General features: G+C 45.4%; 12 protein-coding genes across 12 annotated transcripts; 8 read left to right on the forward strand and 4 right to left on the reverse strand.

Annotated features, from left to right (window-relative positions):
- Positions 1 to 6: 6 nt before the first annotated feature.
- V1513DRAFT_451009 (uncharacterized protein) lies at positions 7 to 2,428 on the forward strand. Its single transcript, XM_066898896.1, has 6 exons — positions 7 to 539; positions 617 to 703; positions 768 to 852; positions 905 to 1,812; positions 1,869 to 1,956; positions 2,005 to 2,428. The coding sequence occupies exons 1-6, from the start codon at positions 280 to 282 to the stop codon at positions 2,371 to 2,373; spliced, it is 1,797 nt and encodes a 598-aa protein (XP_066751597.1). The 5' UTR covers positions 7 to 279; the 3' UTR covers positions 2,374 to 2,428.
- Positions 2,429 to 3,493, forward strand: V1513DRAFT_451013 (uncharacterized protein). Its single transcript, XM_066898897.1, has one exon. It carries the CDS (start codon positions 2,609 to 2,611, stop codon positions 3,134 to 3,136), a length of 528 nt encoding a protein of 175 aa, XP_066751598.1. The 5' UTR covers positions 2,429 to 2,608; the 3' UTR covers positions 3,137 to 3,493.
- V1513DRAFT_451014 (uncharacterized protein) lies at positions 3,465 to 4,616 on the reverse strand. Its single transcript, XM_066898898.1, has one exon. The coding sequence runs from the start codon at positions 4,460 to 4,462 to the stop codon at positions 3,578 to 3,580; it is 885 nt and encodes a 294-aa protein (XP_066751599.1). The 5' UTR covers positions 4,463 to 4,616; the 3' UTR covers positions 3,465 to 3,577.
- Positions 4,617 to 4,653: 37 nt separating this feature from the next.
- Positions 4,654 to 6,822, forward strand: V1513DRAFT_419218 (6-phosphofructo-2-kinase-domain-containing protein). Its single transcript, XM_066895903.1, has 5 exons — positions 4,654 to 5,198; positions 5,255 to 5,290; positions 5,347 to 5,695; positions 5,750 to 5,977; positions 6,034 to 6,822. The coding sequence occupies exons 1-5, from the start codon at positions 4,774 to 4,776 to the stop codon at positions 6,658 to 6,660; spliced, it is 1,665 nt and encodes a 554-aa protein (XP_066751600.1). The 5' UTR covers positions 4,654 to 4,773; the 3' UTR covers positions 6,661 to 6,822.
- Positions 6,823 to 6,951: 129 nt separating this feature from the next.
- Positions 6,952 to 7,776, reverse strand: V1513DRAFT_460232 (uncharacterized protein; the record flags this gene model as incomplete). The annotated part of the gene is made up of 3 exons (XM_066899818.1): positions 6,952 to 7,142; positions 7,197 to 7,622; positions 7,680 to 7,776. 3 exons carry the CDS (start codon positions 7,774 to 7,776, stop codon positions 6,952 to 6,954), a joined length of 714 nt encoding a protein of 237 aa, XP_066751601.1.
- Positions 7,777 to 8,369: 593 nt separating this feature from the next.
- Positions 8,370 to 9,501, forward strand: V1513DRAFT_451019 (uncharacterized protein). The gene is made up of 2 exons (XM_066898899.1): positions 8,370 to 8,885; positions 8,947 to 9,501. The coding sequence occupies exons 1-2, from the start codon at positions 8,567 to 8,569 to the stop codon at positions 9,321 to 9,323; spliced, it is 696 nt and encodes a 231-aa protein (XP_066751602.1). The 5' UTR covers positions 8,370 to 8,566; the 3' UTR covers positions 9,324 to 9,501.
- A 182-nt stretch (positions 9,502 to 9,683) lies between these two features.
- Positions 9,684 to 10,091, reverse strand: V1513DRAFT_427154 (uncharacterized protein; the record flags this gene model as incomplete). The annotated part of the gene is made up of 1 exon (XM_066896210.1): positions 9,684 to 10,091. One exon carries the CDS (start codon positions 10,089 to 10,091, stop codon positions 9,684 to 9,686), a length of 408 nt encoding a protein of 135 aa, XP_066751603.1.
- Positions 10,092 to 10,492: 401 nt separating this feature from the next.
- V1513DRAFT_451021 (uncharacterized protein) lies at positions 10,493 to 11,193 on the forward strand. Its single transcript, XM_066898900.1, has one exon. The coding sequence runs from the start codon at positions 10,675 to 10,677 to the stop codon at positions 11,110 to 11,112; it is 438 nt and encodes a 145-aa protein (XP_066751604.1). The 5' UTR covers positions 10,493 to 10,674; the 3' UTR covers positions 11,113 to 11,193.
- Positions 11,194 to 11,902: 709 nt separating this feature from the next.
- V1513DRAFT_466246 (mitochondrial carrier domain-containing protein) lies at positions 11,903 to 13,524 on the forward strand. Its single transcript, XM_066900069.1, has 3 exons — positions 11,903 to 12,184; positions 12,255 to 12,307; positions 12,368 to 13,524. The coding sequence occupies exons 1-3, from the start codon at positions 12,169 to 12,171 to the stop codon at positions 13,190 to 13,192; spliced, it is 894 nt and encodes a 297-aa protein (XP_066751605.1). The 5' UTR covers positions 11,903 to 12,168; the 3' UTR covers positions 13,193 to 13,524.
- A 528-nt stretch (positions 13,525 to 14,052) lies between these two features.
- On the forward strand, positions 14,053 to 15,493 carry V1513DRAFT_451030 (chaperonin 10-like protein). The gene has a single exon (XM_066898901.1). The coding sequence runs from the start codon at positions 14,319 to 14,321 to the stop codon at positions 15,339 to 15,341; it is 1,023 nt and encodes a 340-aa protein (XP_066751606.1). The 5' UTR covers positions 14,053 to 14,318; the 3' UTR covers positions 15,342 to 15,493.
- Positions 15,494 to 15,872: 379 nt separating this feature from the next.
- On the forward strand, positions 15,873 to 16,601 carry V1513DRAFT_451031 (60S ribosomal protein eL42). Its single transcript, XM_066898902.1, has 4 exons — positions 15,873 to 15,960; positions 16,059 to 16,141; positions 16,212 to 16,307; positions 16,371 to 16,601. The coding sequence occupies exons 1-4, from the start codon at positions 15,957 to 15,959 to the stop codon at positions 16,506 to 16,508; spliced, it is 321 nt and encodes a 106-aa protein (XP_066751607.1). The 5' UTR covers positions 15,873 to 15,956; the 3' UTR covers positions 16,509 to 16,601.
- Positions 16,602 to 17,006: 405 nt separating this feature from the next.
- On the reverse strand, positions 17,007 to 18,203 carry V1513DRAFT_460238 (uncharacterized protein; the record flags this gene model as incomplete). The annotated part of the gene is made up of 1 exon (XM_066899819.1): positions 17,007 to 18,203. One exon carries the CDS (start codon positions 18,201 to 18,203, stop codon positions 17,007 to 17,009), a length of 1,197 nt encoding a protein of 398 aa, XP_066751608.1.
- Positions 18,204 to 19,000: the final 797 nt, after the last annotated feature.

The raw sequence follows: 19,000 nt of genomic DNA on the forward strand, positions 1-19,000 counted from the left end.
TGATCACTCGAAAACACAAACCGCATCACGGTCGCCCGCCACCGTATCAGACCCAAGCAAGCGACGACCAGCAGTGGACTGTAATACGGGAGGTTTACCGATGAGTAGGCGGCACGAGGAGTTTTAGTAATAGTACGGGAACTCTTGTGGCGGATCAACGATTTTGGGAACAGGTCGCCGTTTGCACGATATATCCCGCTCCAACATATAATTCAGTAGACTTCATCCTCAGGCTACTCGAAAAACACGTACTTGTTGATAGATGCATAAACCCCAAAGATGACGGACACCAATTTAACACTGCCGTCGACGCTTCGTTATCCAATTACGATCGTGCAGCTCTTGGTGGCGACCGGGACCGAGATTAGAAAGAACACACCATTGCTTACATACCGGTATAAGACAACCATCACACAAACTCGGGACTTAAATGAGGAGATCGAAGTTCCCGCGGAGTTACTGGCCGTGTTCGAAGCGCCCGTTGAGGGGATTGTCGGCAAGTGGACAGTACAGGAGGGTGATGTGATCGAAACGGCTGGGTATTTATCCCGTGTTACTAGCCCCGGCGAGTGTACGTTCGAAATGCTACAGAAGACTGACCTGTTTGTCATCACAGACGAGCTTTCATGACAGTGACTGAAGCATGTACGCATGCCATCCAGTTTGCTGGCATGTGTGCTCTTTGCGGGAAAGACTTGACATTGTGCGAAATACTTCTCTTTGCGATCAAGTGCGGTCAAGAATAACAATACTAATTGCCTTTACAGTCAAGATTACTCGGGCTATCAAGAGTCAGAGCGAGCGAATATTAAGATGTTTCATAACACTGCTGGTTTAGCCGTCAGCATGGAGGTATGCTCTTGTTGTTGAATATCGATGCCTTGCATACTCACGGTGCTGTTAGGAAGCTGAAAGGATCGAAAGACTGTCGGCAGTGACACTTCTGGCAGCCCGGAAACTTATTCTCGTTGTGGATCTCGACCAGACTGTAATTCATACGACTGTGGATCCCTTAATTGGCGAATGGAAGAAGGACCCAACAAATTCTCACTATTTGGCTGTGAAAGACGTCTACTCGTTTTGCTTACAGGATGCGGCGAATCCTCGAGGATACTGGTACTATGTCAAAGTTCGTCCCGGGCTACCAGAATTTTTGGAACGCATTTCTCAGCTATATGAGTTGCATATATATACCATGGCTACAAAATCTTATGCAACGGAAATTTCGAAAATTATTGACCCTGATGGTAAATATTTCGGTGATCGTATACTCACTCGTGACGAAAGTGGAAACCTGGAGCAGAAGAATCTCCATCGGTTATTCCCTGTCGACACCAGTTTAGTGACAATTATCGATGACAGAGGAGATGTGTGGAAATGGAGTGCCAATCTGATAAAAGTAATCCCCTACGAATTTTTTGTTGGCATTGGTGATATCAATTCCGGCTTTTTGCCGAAAGCACAAGATGTTAAGGCTACCGGGTCGACAAGCGGTGGCACGCTTACGATGTCACCAGATGTTGACGCAGACAATTTATCAGAATCTGGTGATCCTTCGGGAGCGGACAAGGACAATGAGCTGCATTTTTTGGAGAATGTCCTTGTGCGGGTACATGACCAGTATTATAAGGCATATGATGATGCAAACGTCCAGGAGCAGTCAGTGAACAAGCGGAAGAGAAAAAGAAATGAAGACTGGAGGAAAGGCCTACCGGATATCAAAGTAATCATGCCGGAGATGAAAATGAATGTACTGAAGGGTACTGTAATTCTATTCTCGGGGACTATTCCTTTGGGTGCAAACATCGATACGTAATGAGTTTTCTGTTGCTTTCCATATTTGAGGGACCAACATCTAATTGGAATAGTGTCGATGTAGTGATTTGGGCGAGATCATTTGGGGCCACGATTGTGAAAGAATTCTCCACAGATGTCACCCATTTGGTTGCTGAACGGGTATGTAATAAAATTTTATTCGGATTAGAGATTATGCTGATTATCTAGGTCGGTACGAAGAAGGTGCAGCAGGCGGCTCGCTACTCGCATATCAAAATTGTGACTCATGCGTGGTTATACATGTGTTTGTCCACGTGGACGAAAGTCCCAGCGGATGATTTTATACTGGAAGTTCCCGAAAACAGTGCCTTTGATGCAGAAATCGATGGAGAAGCGTCAAATAATAAAAATAACGAGGATAAAGACGGCGACGATGATGATGATGATGACGATGATGATAATAATAAGGACACCGACAGTCACCACAGTGAAGAAAGTGACGACAGTGAATTTAGCTTTGATGAGGACCCTGTAGTCAGATGTCTTCTTGTTGGTGGGCCCCTTCTTACCGATGACATGCCAGTAGCTACCTTGTAAACTAGATATTTTGTGCTTGTATTATATGGCTTGAATTGTAAAATTGGACCGTTGTAAAATCGTGGACGCTCAAAATTGACACAGCCTAAGATAAGGGTCTGGTACTGCAATATCTCCCGTTGTCTGGGACATTCGCCTCCATCAACTTCATATCAACTTCTCATCCCGCACCGAAAACTAGCAGAGCTACAGTCAATCTGCGGATTATTCATTGTCTCTATTTACTGCCTTCAGCATGTCCAATTCCGGTCCCAAGCTTTTCCGCTTTCCAATTCCATTGCCGGCTTTGCCGTCATCCGCGCATGTGCGATCAGCAGGTGTCTATCTCGCCGGTGCCTTGTTCTCTCTGGGCTTCTGGTTCTTTGTTGACTCGGCAATTTATTCGAAGAACTACAATCCGTCCTTTGTTCACGTTGAATTCGTGGACTGGATTCCCGGTATCTGCTCGATTTTCGGCATTATTGTGATCAATTCAATTGACAAGGCACGGTTGTCATCTGACGCCTCGTTTTCATATGGAGGAACCGGAGTCGCCTGGAAGGCTCGTCTTGTCCTATTCATGGGCTTTGCGCTTTTGGCTGGTGGATTTTCCGGTAGCATCGTTGTTCTCATCCTAAAATACATAGTTCCTGCGTACCCATTGCCGACACTTTACTTCGGTATTAGCAACGTCATCGCTAACGGTCTTCTGATGCTCAGCTGCGTGGTTCTTTGGGTCTCTCAGAATGTTGAGGATGAGTACTCATACTCTTTGTCACTGTAGATGGTTATTGGAACGATAGATTAGGGAGGCAGGAATTCGTAGCCTCAAGTGTGCGATCATATCTGGGCTGTATTGTCGTGGTGATCATCTTGGTCATTATCATATCATTTAGTTTCTTTACTAGCAGTAGCATATACGTGAAGATTTGTTAAGGACTACTACATGTTTGGGCTAAGTTTGTTTTGCGTTGTGCGTTGTACATCATTTTATCCGATCGGGGAAAGCGTGAGTTGGCGTGTATAATTTGGAGACGGGTTTATTGGTTTTTTTTGTCATTTGCTTTCGTTATTATGCTTAATTTATGTTATATAATTCTGTCACTCTCTGCTTGTATTCAATGGTATGATATTATCTTAACTTGTAAATCACAGTAACTAATTGTACATGACGGCGCAAAAACCTCGTGCAACGCCATAATATGCCCCAAAAGTATTATACAGATTACTTTTCGTAAAGCCTTTTTCCTTTCGCCAGCGCTCGACGCAAAAATGGTAGCCGTCTTCTTTTCTGTGTCGCCTGACCTACTCTACCAGTTTGTGACCGCGCCAATCTCCAATGGGCCGCCCAAAGGCCATCTAAATCAATTTTGCTCCTCCCCTTTCGTCTCTTCTTGGACACACCAAATGGACCAGAGAAGTTCTTACGAATTGTCGTTTGACTAGTGTGAGCTCGCTGTGAATACCGATTGACGATAATTTCACAAGACAGAATTCCTCGTCTTGTTTGTATTCGCGGCTTTCGAGGTATACCTCCCGGTCCACGACGATCGGCTCGAGTTGGCTTCAGTTGTGGTCTCTTAGTAGTCGGCTCAGTAAACCCCTTTCTCGCTCGTCGGCCTCGTTTCTTTATAAGTGGCTTCGTTGAGTTCTCAGCTGTGTCTAATCGTTTAATCTGCCGTTCGACTTTTGAAAATCGCTCATCTAACTCCAAGTCTTCCGGCTCCGGTGAAAAATCTGGAATCTGAATATTTCCCGGTTTAGGTACTTCACGTAGTTGTTCCTCACGCGAGCCACTGCATTCATCAGGATGCTTCGCTGTCAAGTTACTGAGCTCAGACGTCGCTAAGTAGATATCTACATATCGTTTGTGCAACTCTGCAATGCATCCTGCCCCGCCACCGTTAGAGTCCGCATTCGACCCTGAGATACCATATTTAATAAGTTTCTCCGCATAACTGGTCCAAAATGATGAGAACGCCTCGTGTATTTGTTGGACGGAGTGATAGGAGAGACTGTGATCGTCAATATGCCCTTCCGCTGGGGTTTCGGCAATCGCATCTGGAACCTGATACGCTGAATCATACTCTTCAAAACCTATGTCGGTCATATTTGGATAGCATATCTATCCCCGGAATCACGATAGCCTTGCCCGGCGTTGATGTTCTATCAGGTCGATGATTGTGCGCGGGGTGACTTGTCGCCGCCGACATTGGCGCCGCAGACGTCAGGATTCCGCCGCGATCACGTGAAGTGATTCTCCGCAGACACGCTTCCGGGTTGCAACAACTTTGGCTGCGTGGCCAGTGATATCGGCCGCTTATCGACCTTCTTCTAACTATCCTATTCGATAGCGAGAAGAATTTTGGAATATCTCATATTTATTGCAGGCATCTGAATTAAAGCTGAAATCGGGCAGCAATGATCTCGCTATCGTCAGATTCGTCACCGTCAACGTCCCCATCTCCGTCCGCGTCAATCTCCTCGGAGGACCATGATGGGCCTCCCTCTCCAATGGCCAATGCTCCTTCTTCACTCACCAGTTCACTCTCGCCTCCCGGATTATCGACTTTCCATGCAGATCTGGCGACTTCACCTATCACAGGTGGCTTCGCGTCGCAGATGTATTTGACCCCGTCGGCTTTCACATCACCGATGCGGACGCAGTCGGTAGGATCGAAATACCTGCGCCACCAGTCCTCATCCGTTGATGAGGACGCCGTTCACGATGCCTTATCGCCTACTCATGTCTCTCCTGCTCAATTATATTCAACGGAATCTGGAAGACTGTTTCACGCGGGGAAGATTTGCATAGTACTGGTCGGGTTGCCGGCCCGAGGTAAAACGTGAGTGATTGTACCTTGTTGGCCGCGAATGCATTCTGACCGACGATTTGATTCAGACATCTTGCCGTCTCTTTGACTAGATACTTGAGATGGTATGGCCATTTTTAAACTTTAATGACGAAGGTGTCGTCCCGGCTAATGTTTATAGGCTCGGCGTAAAGACGCATGCATTCCATTTGGGTGACTACAGAAGGGTCCACATCGCACCGGGAACGGATGTTCCAGATGACTATTTCCTTGTGAACGCATCGCCTTCGACAGTTATTTTAAGGCAACGAGTTATGGCTGCTTGCAAAGCCGATGTGTACAGATTCTTTGAGGAAGACCGAGGTCAAGTTGCGATTTATGACGCCGTAAACCCAACGTCAGCAGGTCGGCGGGTACTAGTTAAGGAATTTAGTCAGCGTGGGATTCAGACCCTGTTCATTGAATCTATTTGTGATAGACCCGAGATCATTGAAGCCAACGTGCGGAGCGTTAAAATATCATCACCGGACGTAAGTTTGGCCACCTGTCCATAATCGTCTGCGAATTTTGCTGACTGAAGCCAGTATATTGGATGGAACGAGAAGGAAGCCATAAAGCACTATCTAAAGCGAATCAGTGACAAAATTCCTCATTATGAGACCTTGGATGAGCCTGAGTTTAGCTACATTAAGCTCTACAACGCGGGAGAGCGTATACTATTGAATAACTCGCGCATGGGATATTTACCGAATCGCATCGTATTTTACCTTATGAATTTGCATATCAAATCTGGATGTGTATACTTTGCCAGGGTGCGTTAAGAAGTTATTTGAAGTTTTGTGATACGATACTAATATAACTCGTTCAGGCCGGCAGATCTACAGAACAGATGCCAAGGTACAAGTCAGATCCTCATCTGAGTGACGAAGGTCGAACGTATGCACGTATCTTAACTGACACGCTGCTTGAACATCGACGATCCGAACACACCGCGCGACGTACGCACGGCGACAATTCTCCCGAACGAGAATTGATAGTCTGGACATCTACTCGTCGTCGTACAGTTGAGACATCAGCAGAATTTGAGAAGCGAGGATTTTCTTGCCGCCAGCGTCCACAGTTGTCACAGATGCATCCTGGTTCTTGCGATGGCTTGTCATGGCAAGAGCTAGAGAAGCAGTTCCCAGAGGAGGTGGAGGTGCATAAGAAGGATCCCTACCGCCATAGATTTCCACGAGCGGAATCATATCACGACTTAGCCGTTCGTTTGGAACCGGTGATTTTGGAAATGGAACGCATTCCGAACGATATTTTAATCATCGCGCATGTGAGCGTCCTGCGAGTGTTGTACGGATACTTGATGGCCTGTTCACCATTCGACATTCCAGCACTGGATTTCGAGCGTAACGAGATAGTAGAGATAATTCCATCGGCATATAACAATAAGGTTAAGCGGATAAAAATTTATGGGGTTGAGGAAAGCGAAACGTTGTAGTTGTATGTGACCGGTTATATTTTGTAACTTCACTATCTACAATCAACCATATCAACATTTCGCCGGTGTTTGGTCAGAGCTTTGCTTTGTTATATGGTATAGATTTCTTGGGATACGGACTAAATGGGATAATAATGTATAAATACATGCTGTTGAAACTGATCCAGATTTAATGTTTCCAATTTAGCCAAAATCGCCCAAATGCCGTCCATGAGATCATCGTTGTGGGCATTTTATTAAGTGGCAACAAAATGCCATATTACGGCCTCTTCGTCAAATAATCGTAGAGCGCTAAGGATGTCTATCGAACGCCAGTCTCCATAGCGCCAGATTTACCCTTATTCGTGATCTTGCCATCGTACGATGACGGCTGATACCTAGATCCTTTAAGCGCCTGCCGTGGCGCTGCGATCGACGCGTCTTGGAGGTTGGGCGCCGCATTTTCAGCGTGCTCTGTGTGTAGAGGTACGTAGTCGCCCATTCTCTGTGTCAATGTCAATAAAGGAAAAAACAGTCCAATATTATTAATACAGAACGTACAGCTTGATGCTCCAGTGCGCGCTTCATAAGATAAGTATGAACCAACGCCGCATTTCTGGTCGAGCAAGCATTTAAATAGCTAAATACGGCTCCCAATATAGGTACGAGGGTTATTAAAAAGTCGAACGTCACGTTTGCCGTCATTTTGACGTGCAGCGTCGCAGGTATATGCAATTCTTCAGCCAGAACTAAAAGACGTAAATGTAGAGTATACATAATCCATGGCCCCAAGACGGGGATTAGCGAGATCAGGGGCGCTTGCCCGAGTCCCCAGTCTGCCCAAAAGCAGCCGCACATGCACCTGTCATGCTTCCATGCTGAGCTTAAGATTTTCTTAAAGACTATCGCGTCAGACGGAGATGTTCCTTCTGGAGCTTTGCGACGTCGAGTGGTACCGTCGGGAAGTTTTTCGAAGTACGGATCTCCATCAAACAATAAATTAGAAACATTTCTGCTGAAGTAATAGATAAATTAATTACCCTTAGTTTGCAGCTTTTCGCCCGCAAACTCATTCCAGGCGTCAATGACTATATCATAACCTGGTAGATTCTGAATCGGCTCTGATATGGCCGCCATATTGAAGTCTATACAACGAAGTAATGTGATCCAATTGAGGTGTCATGTACAGTTAAAAAATATTAATCCTTCCTTCTCAAAGTCTGCATGTCGCACACCACCGTCATTGATTGTCGAGATGGACATATATGTCATTCGTGGAGAACTATTTATATTCGGGCTTGACGTTCCCGATACTTATGACGTTGGAGTTTCTGCTAGGGTTGGCGAACTGCACTGTCCACGGTATTTCTTAGCAGCTCAGCCAAATTTTATCTAGTCACTGATTCGATAGTCTCAGACATAACTAATAATCTTACAGCAGATCAACAGTACTTGGATAATATGTATCGTTATTTATAGTCATAAGTGGGTCTTCAAGGGATTTCAACTTCACACTTGATCCGGTCCTATATTGGAATTAAAGTTTGAAAACCCTATACCAACATCAGCCGCACGCGCTCCGATAGATCACAACACTGCAACTGCGTACATTAGACGCGGTTTCGTTGCAGCTGAAAATGACTGCTCCAACGAGCACAATAATAGTATATTTAACTTCGAATATATTGGGAGATTTTGCTGTTGACACTTTTTTTTATACAGGCGACATCTTGCAGCAGAAGTATGGGAAGTCAACATTGAGAGGGTAAGAGTATTATACTCGTCAGGGTAACAAGATTCCCAACGCAACGAATTTGCGACATCGACTATGTGATTATTCGGCACACAACAAGAATTAGGCATAATAGCCTTAGTCCTGGATTGACTACGGCATTATCTCGCAGTCGAAATTGTGTCACAAGTTAAAATGTCAGAACCGATTAATGCCAATCCGAAAGTATTGTCCCTCGAGGACTTACCGACCCGAAGTCCCGCAGGCGAGGAAATTTTTGGCGATTCATCATCCATTAAAGCGACATTCCCACATTCCGCTTTAGATGGTGCTTTCCCTACTATGTCTCTGTATGAGTCGTATTCCTCGTTACTGCTACTGGGAGAGGATGGCTTGTCAGACGACGATATTGAGGCGAAAGTGGCACCAGAGTTATCTAGTGGCGAGTCTGATGTTGGCGACGATCAGTCTGATATTGACGAACTTGAGCCTATTGATGAGCAAGAGATATATGGTACGAGCGGGCAAATTTCTTATACACGGTGTTGTAACGAATCTATGCTAACTCTGGGAAGACTTGATCTCGACTATATCAGATCCAGAACATCCTCTCACCCTTGGTCAGCTGGCTGTTGTCAACAAGCCAGATATTCACATTGTATCGTCCAAAGACGCCAATGGCCGACGCCAGAAAATCTCACGCGTTATCGTTGAAATTACCCCTACAATCACGCATTGCAGTTTAGCTACACTAATTGGTCTGGGTATTCGCGTCCGCCTCGAACGGTGTCTGCCCCCTCGTTTCAGAATCGAAATTAGGGTCAAACAAGGAACTCATCAGAGCGAATCACAAGTCAACAAGCAACTTAACGATAAGGAACGTGTTGCGGCCGCCTGTGAGAATCAACAGTTACTGGGAGTCTTATCCGGCATGTTGGCGACGTGTAAGTGAGGGCGGCAGTGTGTAGCGTGAGGAAGCACGATGACAAAATGTGGCCGTATAAGGTCTTTGCTTTTAACGTTGCGCGGAGTTTGGTTTTTTTTTTGCATTGCTAATATACTAGTCGTTTGATATAATATATAAATGAAGTCTGTATATATACAATCTAAAAGATATGCGCTTTTTCCCAGACTTATTTCTAACCTTTCCAAACACACGAATGATTCTAACATTAGCTAAATGTACAAAATAGTATCATACTCCAAATATCAAATTGAGATATGCTACAGCGCAAGACTCTTCATTGCATCAAAACAATGCCCAATAATCAAAAATTCATTTCTTGCCACGTTTAAATGCATGCTACGCCTCTCAGTGAGTCGAAGCGACAGATAGGCTTCGCCCCTTCTTTGATCTTATGATTCGACCTTGTTCAATCCACTCACTCTCAATATACGAAGGCGGCGGGACGTAGTTATCTATCCTCATAGTCATACTTTGATCACTCATTCCTTCATCATAAATGGCATTATCGTGAGTGGTACCGACAAGCCGCGCGACAGAGATCTCGAATACGTTTCGCAGCTCGTGAATCTTCTCCTGAGGGCGGGAGCGAATGCCAGAAACTCGAAGAAACCATAAAATGTACATCTTCATGACGTGGAACGCCAGAATTATTGAGGCCACGAACATGGTAACAATTGCGGAGAATGCTAGTGACGGAAGAATTAGAAGTGATGCAGCCGCCATCGCCGATGTGCGGGAAGATGCTCGAGTCATGCCTGCCTTTGCAAATATAAAGAACTGGAGTTTCTCTCAAAATCGAACTACGTGTATTGCTTTATATATTCGCAGGCTGTCCATGTATCTCTATATTATATATCTAATTATCGTGCCCATATCTGGGGCGTGATAATTAGGGGCCGCAACATCGTGTTGTACGTTTTGCGGGGAAGCGTTTGCTGCGGCTTATTTTAGGGCCCTGACTGAAAAATATTTTCGACGTCGAGATTAAGCAAGGAATTTTAGGTTTAGCAGCGCTTTAACATTTTGCCACCCTTGGGATCAACTGCTGCTATTCCAGTGTAGAATACAAAACCCTTGAAATCAATGGCGTTTTAGATTTTGCAGAGTCTCGTATCTCGCACATCTCCGATGTCGAGCCGCACGATGAGGTCCATCAAACCAGGTCATGCTCCAAATTTTCATTTATGTTGATCACGTATTCTGCGAGCTCTGATCTGCTACTACAGATCCAGCTCTAATTTGAGATCAGCGGTATCTGTATAGACCACCATCACCTGGTCGCCCTTGGTCAACCGCGCTTATCAAGATACATAGAAACCATCCCAACATTATACAAATGGCATCCAAGCATCCAATTACCTGCCACGTCCTCAATACCGTTACCGGACGACCAGTCTCTGGCCTTCGCTGCACTCTTTCCAAGCAAGTTGACAATTTATCTGGACCTCAGTTTATCCCATTTGCAAGCGCAGAGACCAATAGCGATGGACGCGTTGTTTTCTGGAACCTCGGTGCCTCGAACTACCAAGCTCCCCCAGCTAGGATCGAAGATTTCAACGAGGTGGCCAGCATTGGCGAAAAAGGGTATCAAGAATCCCATGACACAGTGTACTCCATAAAGTTTGAGACAATTCAGGAATTGTTTGAAGGTGATACGTTTTTCCCGTACATTGAGATAGCATTCAAGATCCCAGCTGGGAAATACGGCAAAGAGCACTTCCACATTCCATTACTTGTGTCGAAGTACTCATACTCTACGTATCGAGGGAGCTAAATGTATATATAAGTTCCTGGTTGGTCGGTGTATGTTATGAAATGTGAAAAATGATAATGCATTGCCTCACACCATTCTGCAGCTATTCCCATAATTTTACAGCCTTTCTTAAAGAGGTGTTGTGTGAGTCGAGCGGATGATAGTAACTTGCATTTGTCGCTAAAAGGAGCGGAAAATGACCAGCAGTTGAAAAGTCTAAAAATACTCTGGCAAAGATATCATGCTGTTTTTATTGGCGTCATTCTGTGAAAGAAGATATATTGTGGTGCATCCTCAGCGGGTGATAGTATCGCAGAAATACCCAAAATAACTTTCAATTGATAGAACATCAAAATCCGGAAATTCATCCTCTAATCTCAGTAGTGTAGTTAAGCCGCACTCGGATAACATTGATGCCCAAGAGTTAGGGTCCGGAACGGAAACAAGAATTGGGTGATATATATGATAGTCCCCACAGAATTGCCTGCCAGCTCCCGAGAACTGCCGAAGACAAGCTCCCGACAAAATCCTGGTCCGTTGGTCCGAGATTACTGCCCATTTACTATCTATCCCAGGAATAAAACGTTGCCCTGAAAGCGTTCGATTTAAGAATTCTCTCATACACACTGCAACCAAGTAAGATTATCAGCATAGGCTCCTGCCCAACAGATATGATATATTATTGGGGAGTCCGCCTTTAGCGCAACCCAAAAAGAGTCTCTTGTGAGCCGCAAAACCCTATCCCACGGCGCAAACCTTATGCATGTAAGCGGGAAGCTGGCAAGACGGAGGGTCACAACTTTAAAAAATGTGGGCAAGAAAAAACCGCGGCTGTCGATTGTTCTCATAGTCGAAGTTTCCATTTCTATTTCTCATCACCAACCACAGCAATTTCCTTTTACTTGTTCCGCCGGGCTTGTAAAGTGTAGGCTGACACACATAAGATATAGTATTCGTCTTTGGTTTTGTAGACTCTCTTTTCAGCAATATCCAAGTCCTTTCCATCCGATCAATAATCGGCAACTATAACGATAATCCCCGTTCTTGAACACGCTTTTACGGACACGACGTGGAATAATGTCGAACGAGAAGAGTATGAATGCATATTCTAAGGTAGAAGCCATGCGAAAATACGACTTGTGGACTGATTGTTTTTAATTTAGGTCTTCCATTTATCTACCAGTTTTTATCTGGTGCCGTTGCTGGCGTATCGGAGGTATGTCACAGGATTTGCCCTATTTTTACCAAAGTTTGAGGCGAAGCTCAATTTTAGTAGATTTTGGTCATGTACCCTCTAGACGTGGTCAAGACCCGCGTTCAACTGCAGGTTGGTAAGGGCAGCGGTGGTGAAGCGTACACTGGTATGCTCGACTGTTTCCAGAAAATCGTCAAGAACGAGGGATTTAGTCGTCTATATCGTGGTATCAGCGCTCCAATTCTTATGGAAGCTCCCAAGCGTGCGACGAAGTTTGCTGCAAACGATGAGTGGGGAAAGGTTTACCGCAAAGCCTTTGGCGCCACGCAGATGAACCAACCTTTATCCGTTTTGACTGGTGCTACCGCGGGTGCGACTGAGGCATTTGTCGTCGTTCCGTTCGAGCTAGTGAAGATTCGACTACAGGACAAGGCCTCTGCTAGCTTGTACAAGGGTCCATTGGATTGTGCTCTCAAGATTGTCCGTAACGAGGGCGTCCTTTCTATCTACAACGGTCTGGAGGCAACTCTCTGGCGTCACGTTCTCTGGAATGCTGGATATTTCGGCGTTATTTTCAAGGTCCGAGAACTCATGCCCAAGGCCGAGACTCCTTCCGGACAAACTATGAACGATCTCATTGCCGGTACTATTGGAGGAACTGCTGGTACTATTCTTAACACACCGTCTGATGTTGTCAAGAGCCGAATTCAAAACACTGTCCGTGTCAACGGTGTAGTTCCCAAGTACAATTGGGCCTGGCCTAGTGTTTTCCTTGTCGCGAAGGAGGAAGGCTTCGGCGCTCTTTACAAAGGTTTCGTTCCTAAAGTCCTGAGATTAGGCCCTGGTGGTGGAATCCTACTCGTCGTCTTCACTGCATGCATGGACTTCTTCAGATCAATTCAATAGACAACACCACGCAAAGTAGACGAAAATGATGGTGCCATCAGTATTATTTTTAATACCTCGTGCGGCCAGCTTTCATCTGACCAGGGGTATTAACAATACTTTAGAAGCACTGAGAAGCACCGGGTATTATTTGCTTTTTCATTATATTCTAGTCTCGTTTAGATGGATATGGATGAAGTATATGTCAGTTATCATATTATGTTCTTGCATGCATGCTTGTATTTGACTCACGCGAATTGGTTCTAGAATGCTATTGGACATGGTGGTTGTATTCTATAGTGCCAGGCAATTATTAGGGGTAACAGCATATCAAAGATTAGACTTCCCACCCCAAGAGAACAGTTCCTCCATACAATAGGCTGTTACCCGGCCTCTGTCAGAAGCCGACAAGCAATCCAATCGTAGATGGCATTATTAAGTGCGACACGGTAACCGACTTCACAAGGGAGTGTACGGTCGGAATGAGCTCATCGATCACGCAGTTCTTGCTAAACTTCGAGGATCCGCTGACGATCTCATGACGCCGATCGATGAGTGCGACTTCGGTGATGTCCGCGAGGCCAACCTGAATGGTGGAAGTTGTGTACTAGTGTATCGGGATGCTCGGCGCCATGCTTTGTTCTCTGACACAAAATTTCATGCTAAACATATTCTTCGTCCTTTTCCTCCTCAGTTGCTTTCATTGCTTCCATCATCGAACAGGCAACGCCAAGATACCACAACTACAGAAGTTACCAATAGTACTCAGCCCTGGCTCCGCACAACTCTCACCGTTTCACATTGGCGCTGAAATTCTCAGCTATGAAGTGGCATATTAGATTCTTCACTAATGATTTAGTGCTGTCATTGATCGTTATATCCGTTTTTTCCGGTGGTGCGACAGTGAAAGCATGTTATCGATGACGTCATGCCAGCAAGTGTCATTTGAGCCGCACTGTCACACCACAAGTGTCTTGCAATAGGCGCCATACATAGTGTAACGTGCTGAATCCGTTTATTATTTCCAGCGGGTATCATAGACCTCAGAAGTCACTTGAAATCGAGACTATTTAAACTAGTCTGCGGACTTCCTCCAACCCCTTCCAAGTTCCATAATATTTTTACTACGCGCATCAATACCTTTTACATGAATCTGTCGATAAAAGGCCTCGTTTACGAGGATCGCGGCAAGAAGGCATGGAAATCGGTGCCAATGCCCACCATCCAGAGCTCTACGGACGCGATTGTCAAGCTGACTTCCACCTCCATTTGCGGCACTGACTTGCACATCCTGAAAGGTGACGTTCCCACGGTGACCCCAGGCCGGATCCTGGGTCACGAAGGTGTCGGCTTGGTCCAATCTGTAGGCGACGCCGTCTCCAATTTCAGGCCTGGTGATCGTGTTCTCATTTCCTGTATTACTTCCTGTGGAAAATGTCTCTACTGCTCGCGAAATCTGCAGGCACATTGTCTGAATGGCGGCTGGAGACTCGGCAACGAAATTGACGGAACTCAGGCTGAGTACGTACGCATTCCATATGCAGATACATCTCTATATGCGGCGCCAAAAGCTTTGAAAGACGACGAGCTGCTCTTGCTTTCCGATGACTTTCCGACTGGGTTTGAGATCGGTGTTCGGTCAGCTAAAATTGCGCCTGGCGAGACTGTGGCAGTTGTCGGCGCGGGGCCCGTCGGACTGGCAGTTCTCATCACGGCGCAGTTTTACTCGCCCGCCAACATTATCATGATTGATAGAGATGATTCACGATTGGCCATTGCAGAGGAGCTCGGAGCAACAATGACAATCAATCCGACCAAACTGACAACGAATTCAGTGCTGGACGAGATTATGAAGGCTATGAACGCAGACATGAAAGCCTCAGACCCTGTGTCGACATATCAGACACCCAGTCCTGGCGTCGACGTCGCGATTGAATGTGTTGGAGTTCCGCAGACGTTTGATACATGTCAAAAGATCATTGCACCAGGCGGACGCATCGCCAATATCGGCGTGCATGGAAAATCAGTCGATCTCCAACTCCAGGATCTCTGGACCAAGAATATATCGATTACAACCGGTCTCGTTTCCGCGAACACGACATCTATGCTATTAAAGCTACTGCAGAGGGGCAAGATGAAGCCAGATCGGTTGAATCACTCATCGCCTTAAATTGTCCCAGATTGAGACAGCGTATGATATCTTTGGTAATGCTTCGAAGGAGCACGCGATTAAGATGTACATTGAGAATGATAACTTGTGAAACAGCTGTGAGAATACTAAATAGTATAGTCAATTGCTGTCTTTGATGGAGTGAATAGGTGTGTGCTGCTGCTTTCTGGCGACGACATTTGTAGCGTCCTTCTATATTGAATTAAAGTGTTGACGTGCAAAGACCATGTAAATATTATTAGGACTGTGATCATCTAAGCGCAGTACGTCATTAAGAAATCCCTTCTTTGGCTGTCTACATCGTATCAGCGGTACGAAAATTGACGACATTGGCGAAAATAAGCACTGGCAGCGCGAAACCTTATAAAATATGCGTATACCTGGATCGTGCGGCTCATGAGATGTTCGTATGCCCTACATCGGTAGGGTTTCTGTAGTAGGGCTTGTGGGAGAAATAGCAGTCACGCTCATATAACATGTCATAAACCGTCATTTACAAGAGGGTTTGGGCTTGCAATCTGCACACACAAACTGCGGTGCCAATCGATCATCGCGAACTTAGTGGACTTTCGATACTACCATAGAATAACCGGTCAAATTCAACAATCCGACACAATGGGTATGTAAGACTATCGGAATTATCGAATTTAACAGCATTTTCCGTTAATGGATTAATGATTGGGATTATTGGACATGGTGATCTAATGCCACGTATAGTTAACATTCCCAAGACTCGACGAACGTACTGCAAGTCGAAGGAGTGCCGCAAGCACACACAGCACAAGGTCACTCAGTACAAGGTACGCGTTGAAATCTTGGAATTTCATGATAGGTTTGAGTAGTATTGTTGACGAGTTGTTGTGTATTTAGGCCGGCAAGGCTTCGCTATATGCTCAGGGAAAGCGTCGATACGACCGTAAGCAGCGAGGTTATGGTGGTCAGACTAAGCAAGTTTTCCACAAGAAGGTACGATATACTACAATGTGAATGAGGAAGGAAACGAGAAATGCTGACGGATCAACTTTACAGGCTAAAACAACAAAGAAGGTCGTTCTTCGTCTCGAGTGCACCGTTTGCAAGACCAAGGCTCAGCTCCCATTGAAGCGATGCAAGCACTTCGAACTTGGTGGTGACAAGAAACAGAAGGGTCAGGCTTTACAGTTCTAAATGCGTGTATTTATTGGGTGTATATTTTACGTGGTTTGTTATTTTAGTCATGTGAATATAGGTCGAAAATTTATATAATATCTTCTGTCCACTACACAACGATAAAAACAACCTTATGATGCGATGCGTGAGTTGATATTAATGCGTGTCAGCATAGTGAAGGAAAGCCAATGCTCACTATACCAATTTCTTGCGTCTTCAACGTCGCGGCAGTTTATCATAGACGCTCATCCAGCATAGAAATCAAATTACAAAAATCAGAATAAAATGATCTGATTGGTAAAGCCGCAAGCGTTTACAATACAATTTGTTTTGTTATAGCCAATTACCATTTTCGCTCTCATCGGTTACATTAGACATAGACGAAGCCACATACACCATTATACCAAACAAAACACCGGCCGCAAAAACTACACATTAAAGCAGCGTCTTAATGAAAACACTATAAATACAAGATGTATTACACGCAATGATACCCATAGCCTAGAAACAGTCATTTCATCTGTATGACAAATTGTTAGCTGTGTCGTCGTTCACATCCAGCGAGTCAACTGTCGAGTAATCATCGCCCGGTTCACACGCAACCGACGCATTCGACGACGCCACGCCTTCTACTTGCAGGAGACCTTCAAGTGATGACCCCTGAGCTCCTCCTGGGCTTGGGCTTCTGTTGCGATCACCTAGACCGTCAACAACGACAGTATTAAGTGACGAAGTTGAGGGATCGTAGAAGGTCGGTGTCCGTCTAAGGCTTCCTCTCCGCGGCGCACTCGCCTCCCCGGAATCGTCAAACTGATTATAAGTTCCTTGAAAGTTCCCATTCTGGTCACGGCGAACTGAAGGGCGCATTCTTCGTCGTCTGAATAAGCGCCGGCTGGCAATGTCATCGAAATTGGCGCCGGCTGACGCTCGCGTACCGAGTCTCTGTGGGTTATATCCAGCGAACCCATGTGAACGTCGTCCTGATGAAAATTGGGATCTAATCGGCTCATCTGAGATCCACGGTAACAGTTCTTGTCTAGATTGATACGGTCGACTGGCATTTGGGGTAGAAGAGCCGTGAGGTACCATCGAGGAATTGTCCGCAGAGAGATCCTCTATGCCTACGGTACTTTGCGTGCTTTCCTCGTTGTAATCCATCAGCATATTATTGTCTTCTTGTGACGACATATCAGGTGAATCGTCATCCTGTGGCGACGATGATATATCGAATGCGTCGTCGCCAGTAGATCTTGCACGTCTCGACGAATTCAAGCTATCCTCGGATTCAAATATGCCGCTAAGCCGAGACTCCAAATCTGATCGATGAGATCTCCACCAAGAATACCCTCTACTTCCATGAGATGGTACATTCCCGCTTTCCCGACCCATGACAGCCAAGTTCTGTGCTTGGAGCATTTCAAGTAAGGTGCTTGAAGAAGACGGCTCCCCAAGTGGGGACATAGCTGACGGTGGTGATGACGATGAGGACCCGGTACTCTCATCTACATCTCGATGCCTGGTTACGGTGAGAAGCGAGAGAGCCGGGTCAGCCGAATTTGCGAGATACCGCTGCAGGGATCCAAGATGATGTGAACCAGTAAGATTTCGTTGATTCCGTCGATGAGTGTTAATGTGACATCCAGGCTCGATGCGTTTCAAAAGATCAGGGTCGACTCTCATTGGACTCGGCGTACGCCACATTGGCAAACCCATAATGGCTGATTTCAGAAATTGTTTGGGCAATCTATTGATAATAGTAACTGGAAAACCAATTCTGCAAGATATCGCTGCCCCTGATAGTTATTACTTTTGGCGGTGGAGTGCCCTCCCTCGAAGTTCGTGCTTGATTTTAAATAATAAAATTAAATTGCAATTAGAAAATGAGGAGCAAGATGGTGGCCCCACACGACCAGCTTGTACGGTGCTGATGTGACGACTGTTACTGGATGATGAGTGACAAACTGAGGCGAAGATCGAGAGCGCCCGGTGGATGGGAAATGGCTGAACGATGCCGGAATCGTATTAACTCCCAACGCACAAAACTACTCGGCAGTTCACTATCGTTGCTGCGGCGCTGTATTTTATTTTCATCCAGCGGGAGCTAATAATCTACCGACAGATATTCCCATACACTCAATGCAAATGCTGGAAGTACTTCTCAAGACGCAATTCTGGTCCTATTTGGGTTTGTACTAAATCTTTTGTATAATATTTAATTAAATAAGTATACTATTTGGCATCCTTAGTAGGTAATCAATGCTGCAAGAGAGTGTGGCGGGAAACGCACGCCCTTACCCTAACACTTCAATAATAAAGGCAGACGACCAAACTGATCAACCAATTTTGGTTTTCATCATATATATTATCCCATACCACGCTCCTTGGTGCGGATGGCTTCGGGCGTGGGATTTGGGTTTATTGCTCTATTTGCTGTATTGTTTCTGTATATCTTATTCTGTTTTTTTTTGATTGCGTTTCTGTTCCGGCAGTGTAGGTTCATTTGCTGTCCA

This window comes from Lipomyces chichibuensis (assembly GCF_038497645.1).
Source record: "Lipomyces chichibuensis strain CBS 12929 unplaced genomic scaffold V1513scaffold_38, whole genome shotgun sequence".
In the NCBI taxonomy this organism is placed as follows: Eukaryota; Fungi; Ascomycota; class Lipomycetes; order Lipomycetales; family Lipomycetaceae; genus Lipomyces; species Lipomyces chichibuensis.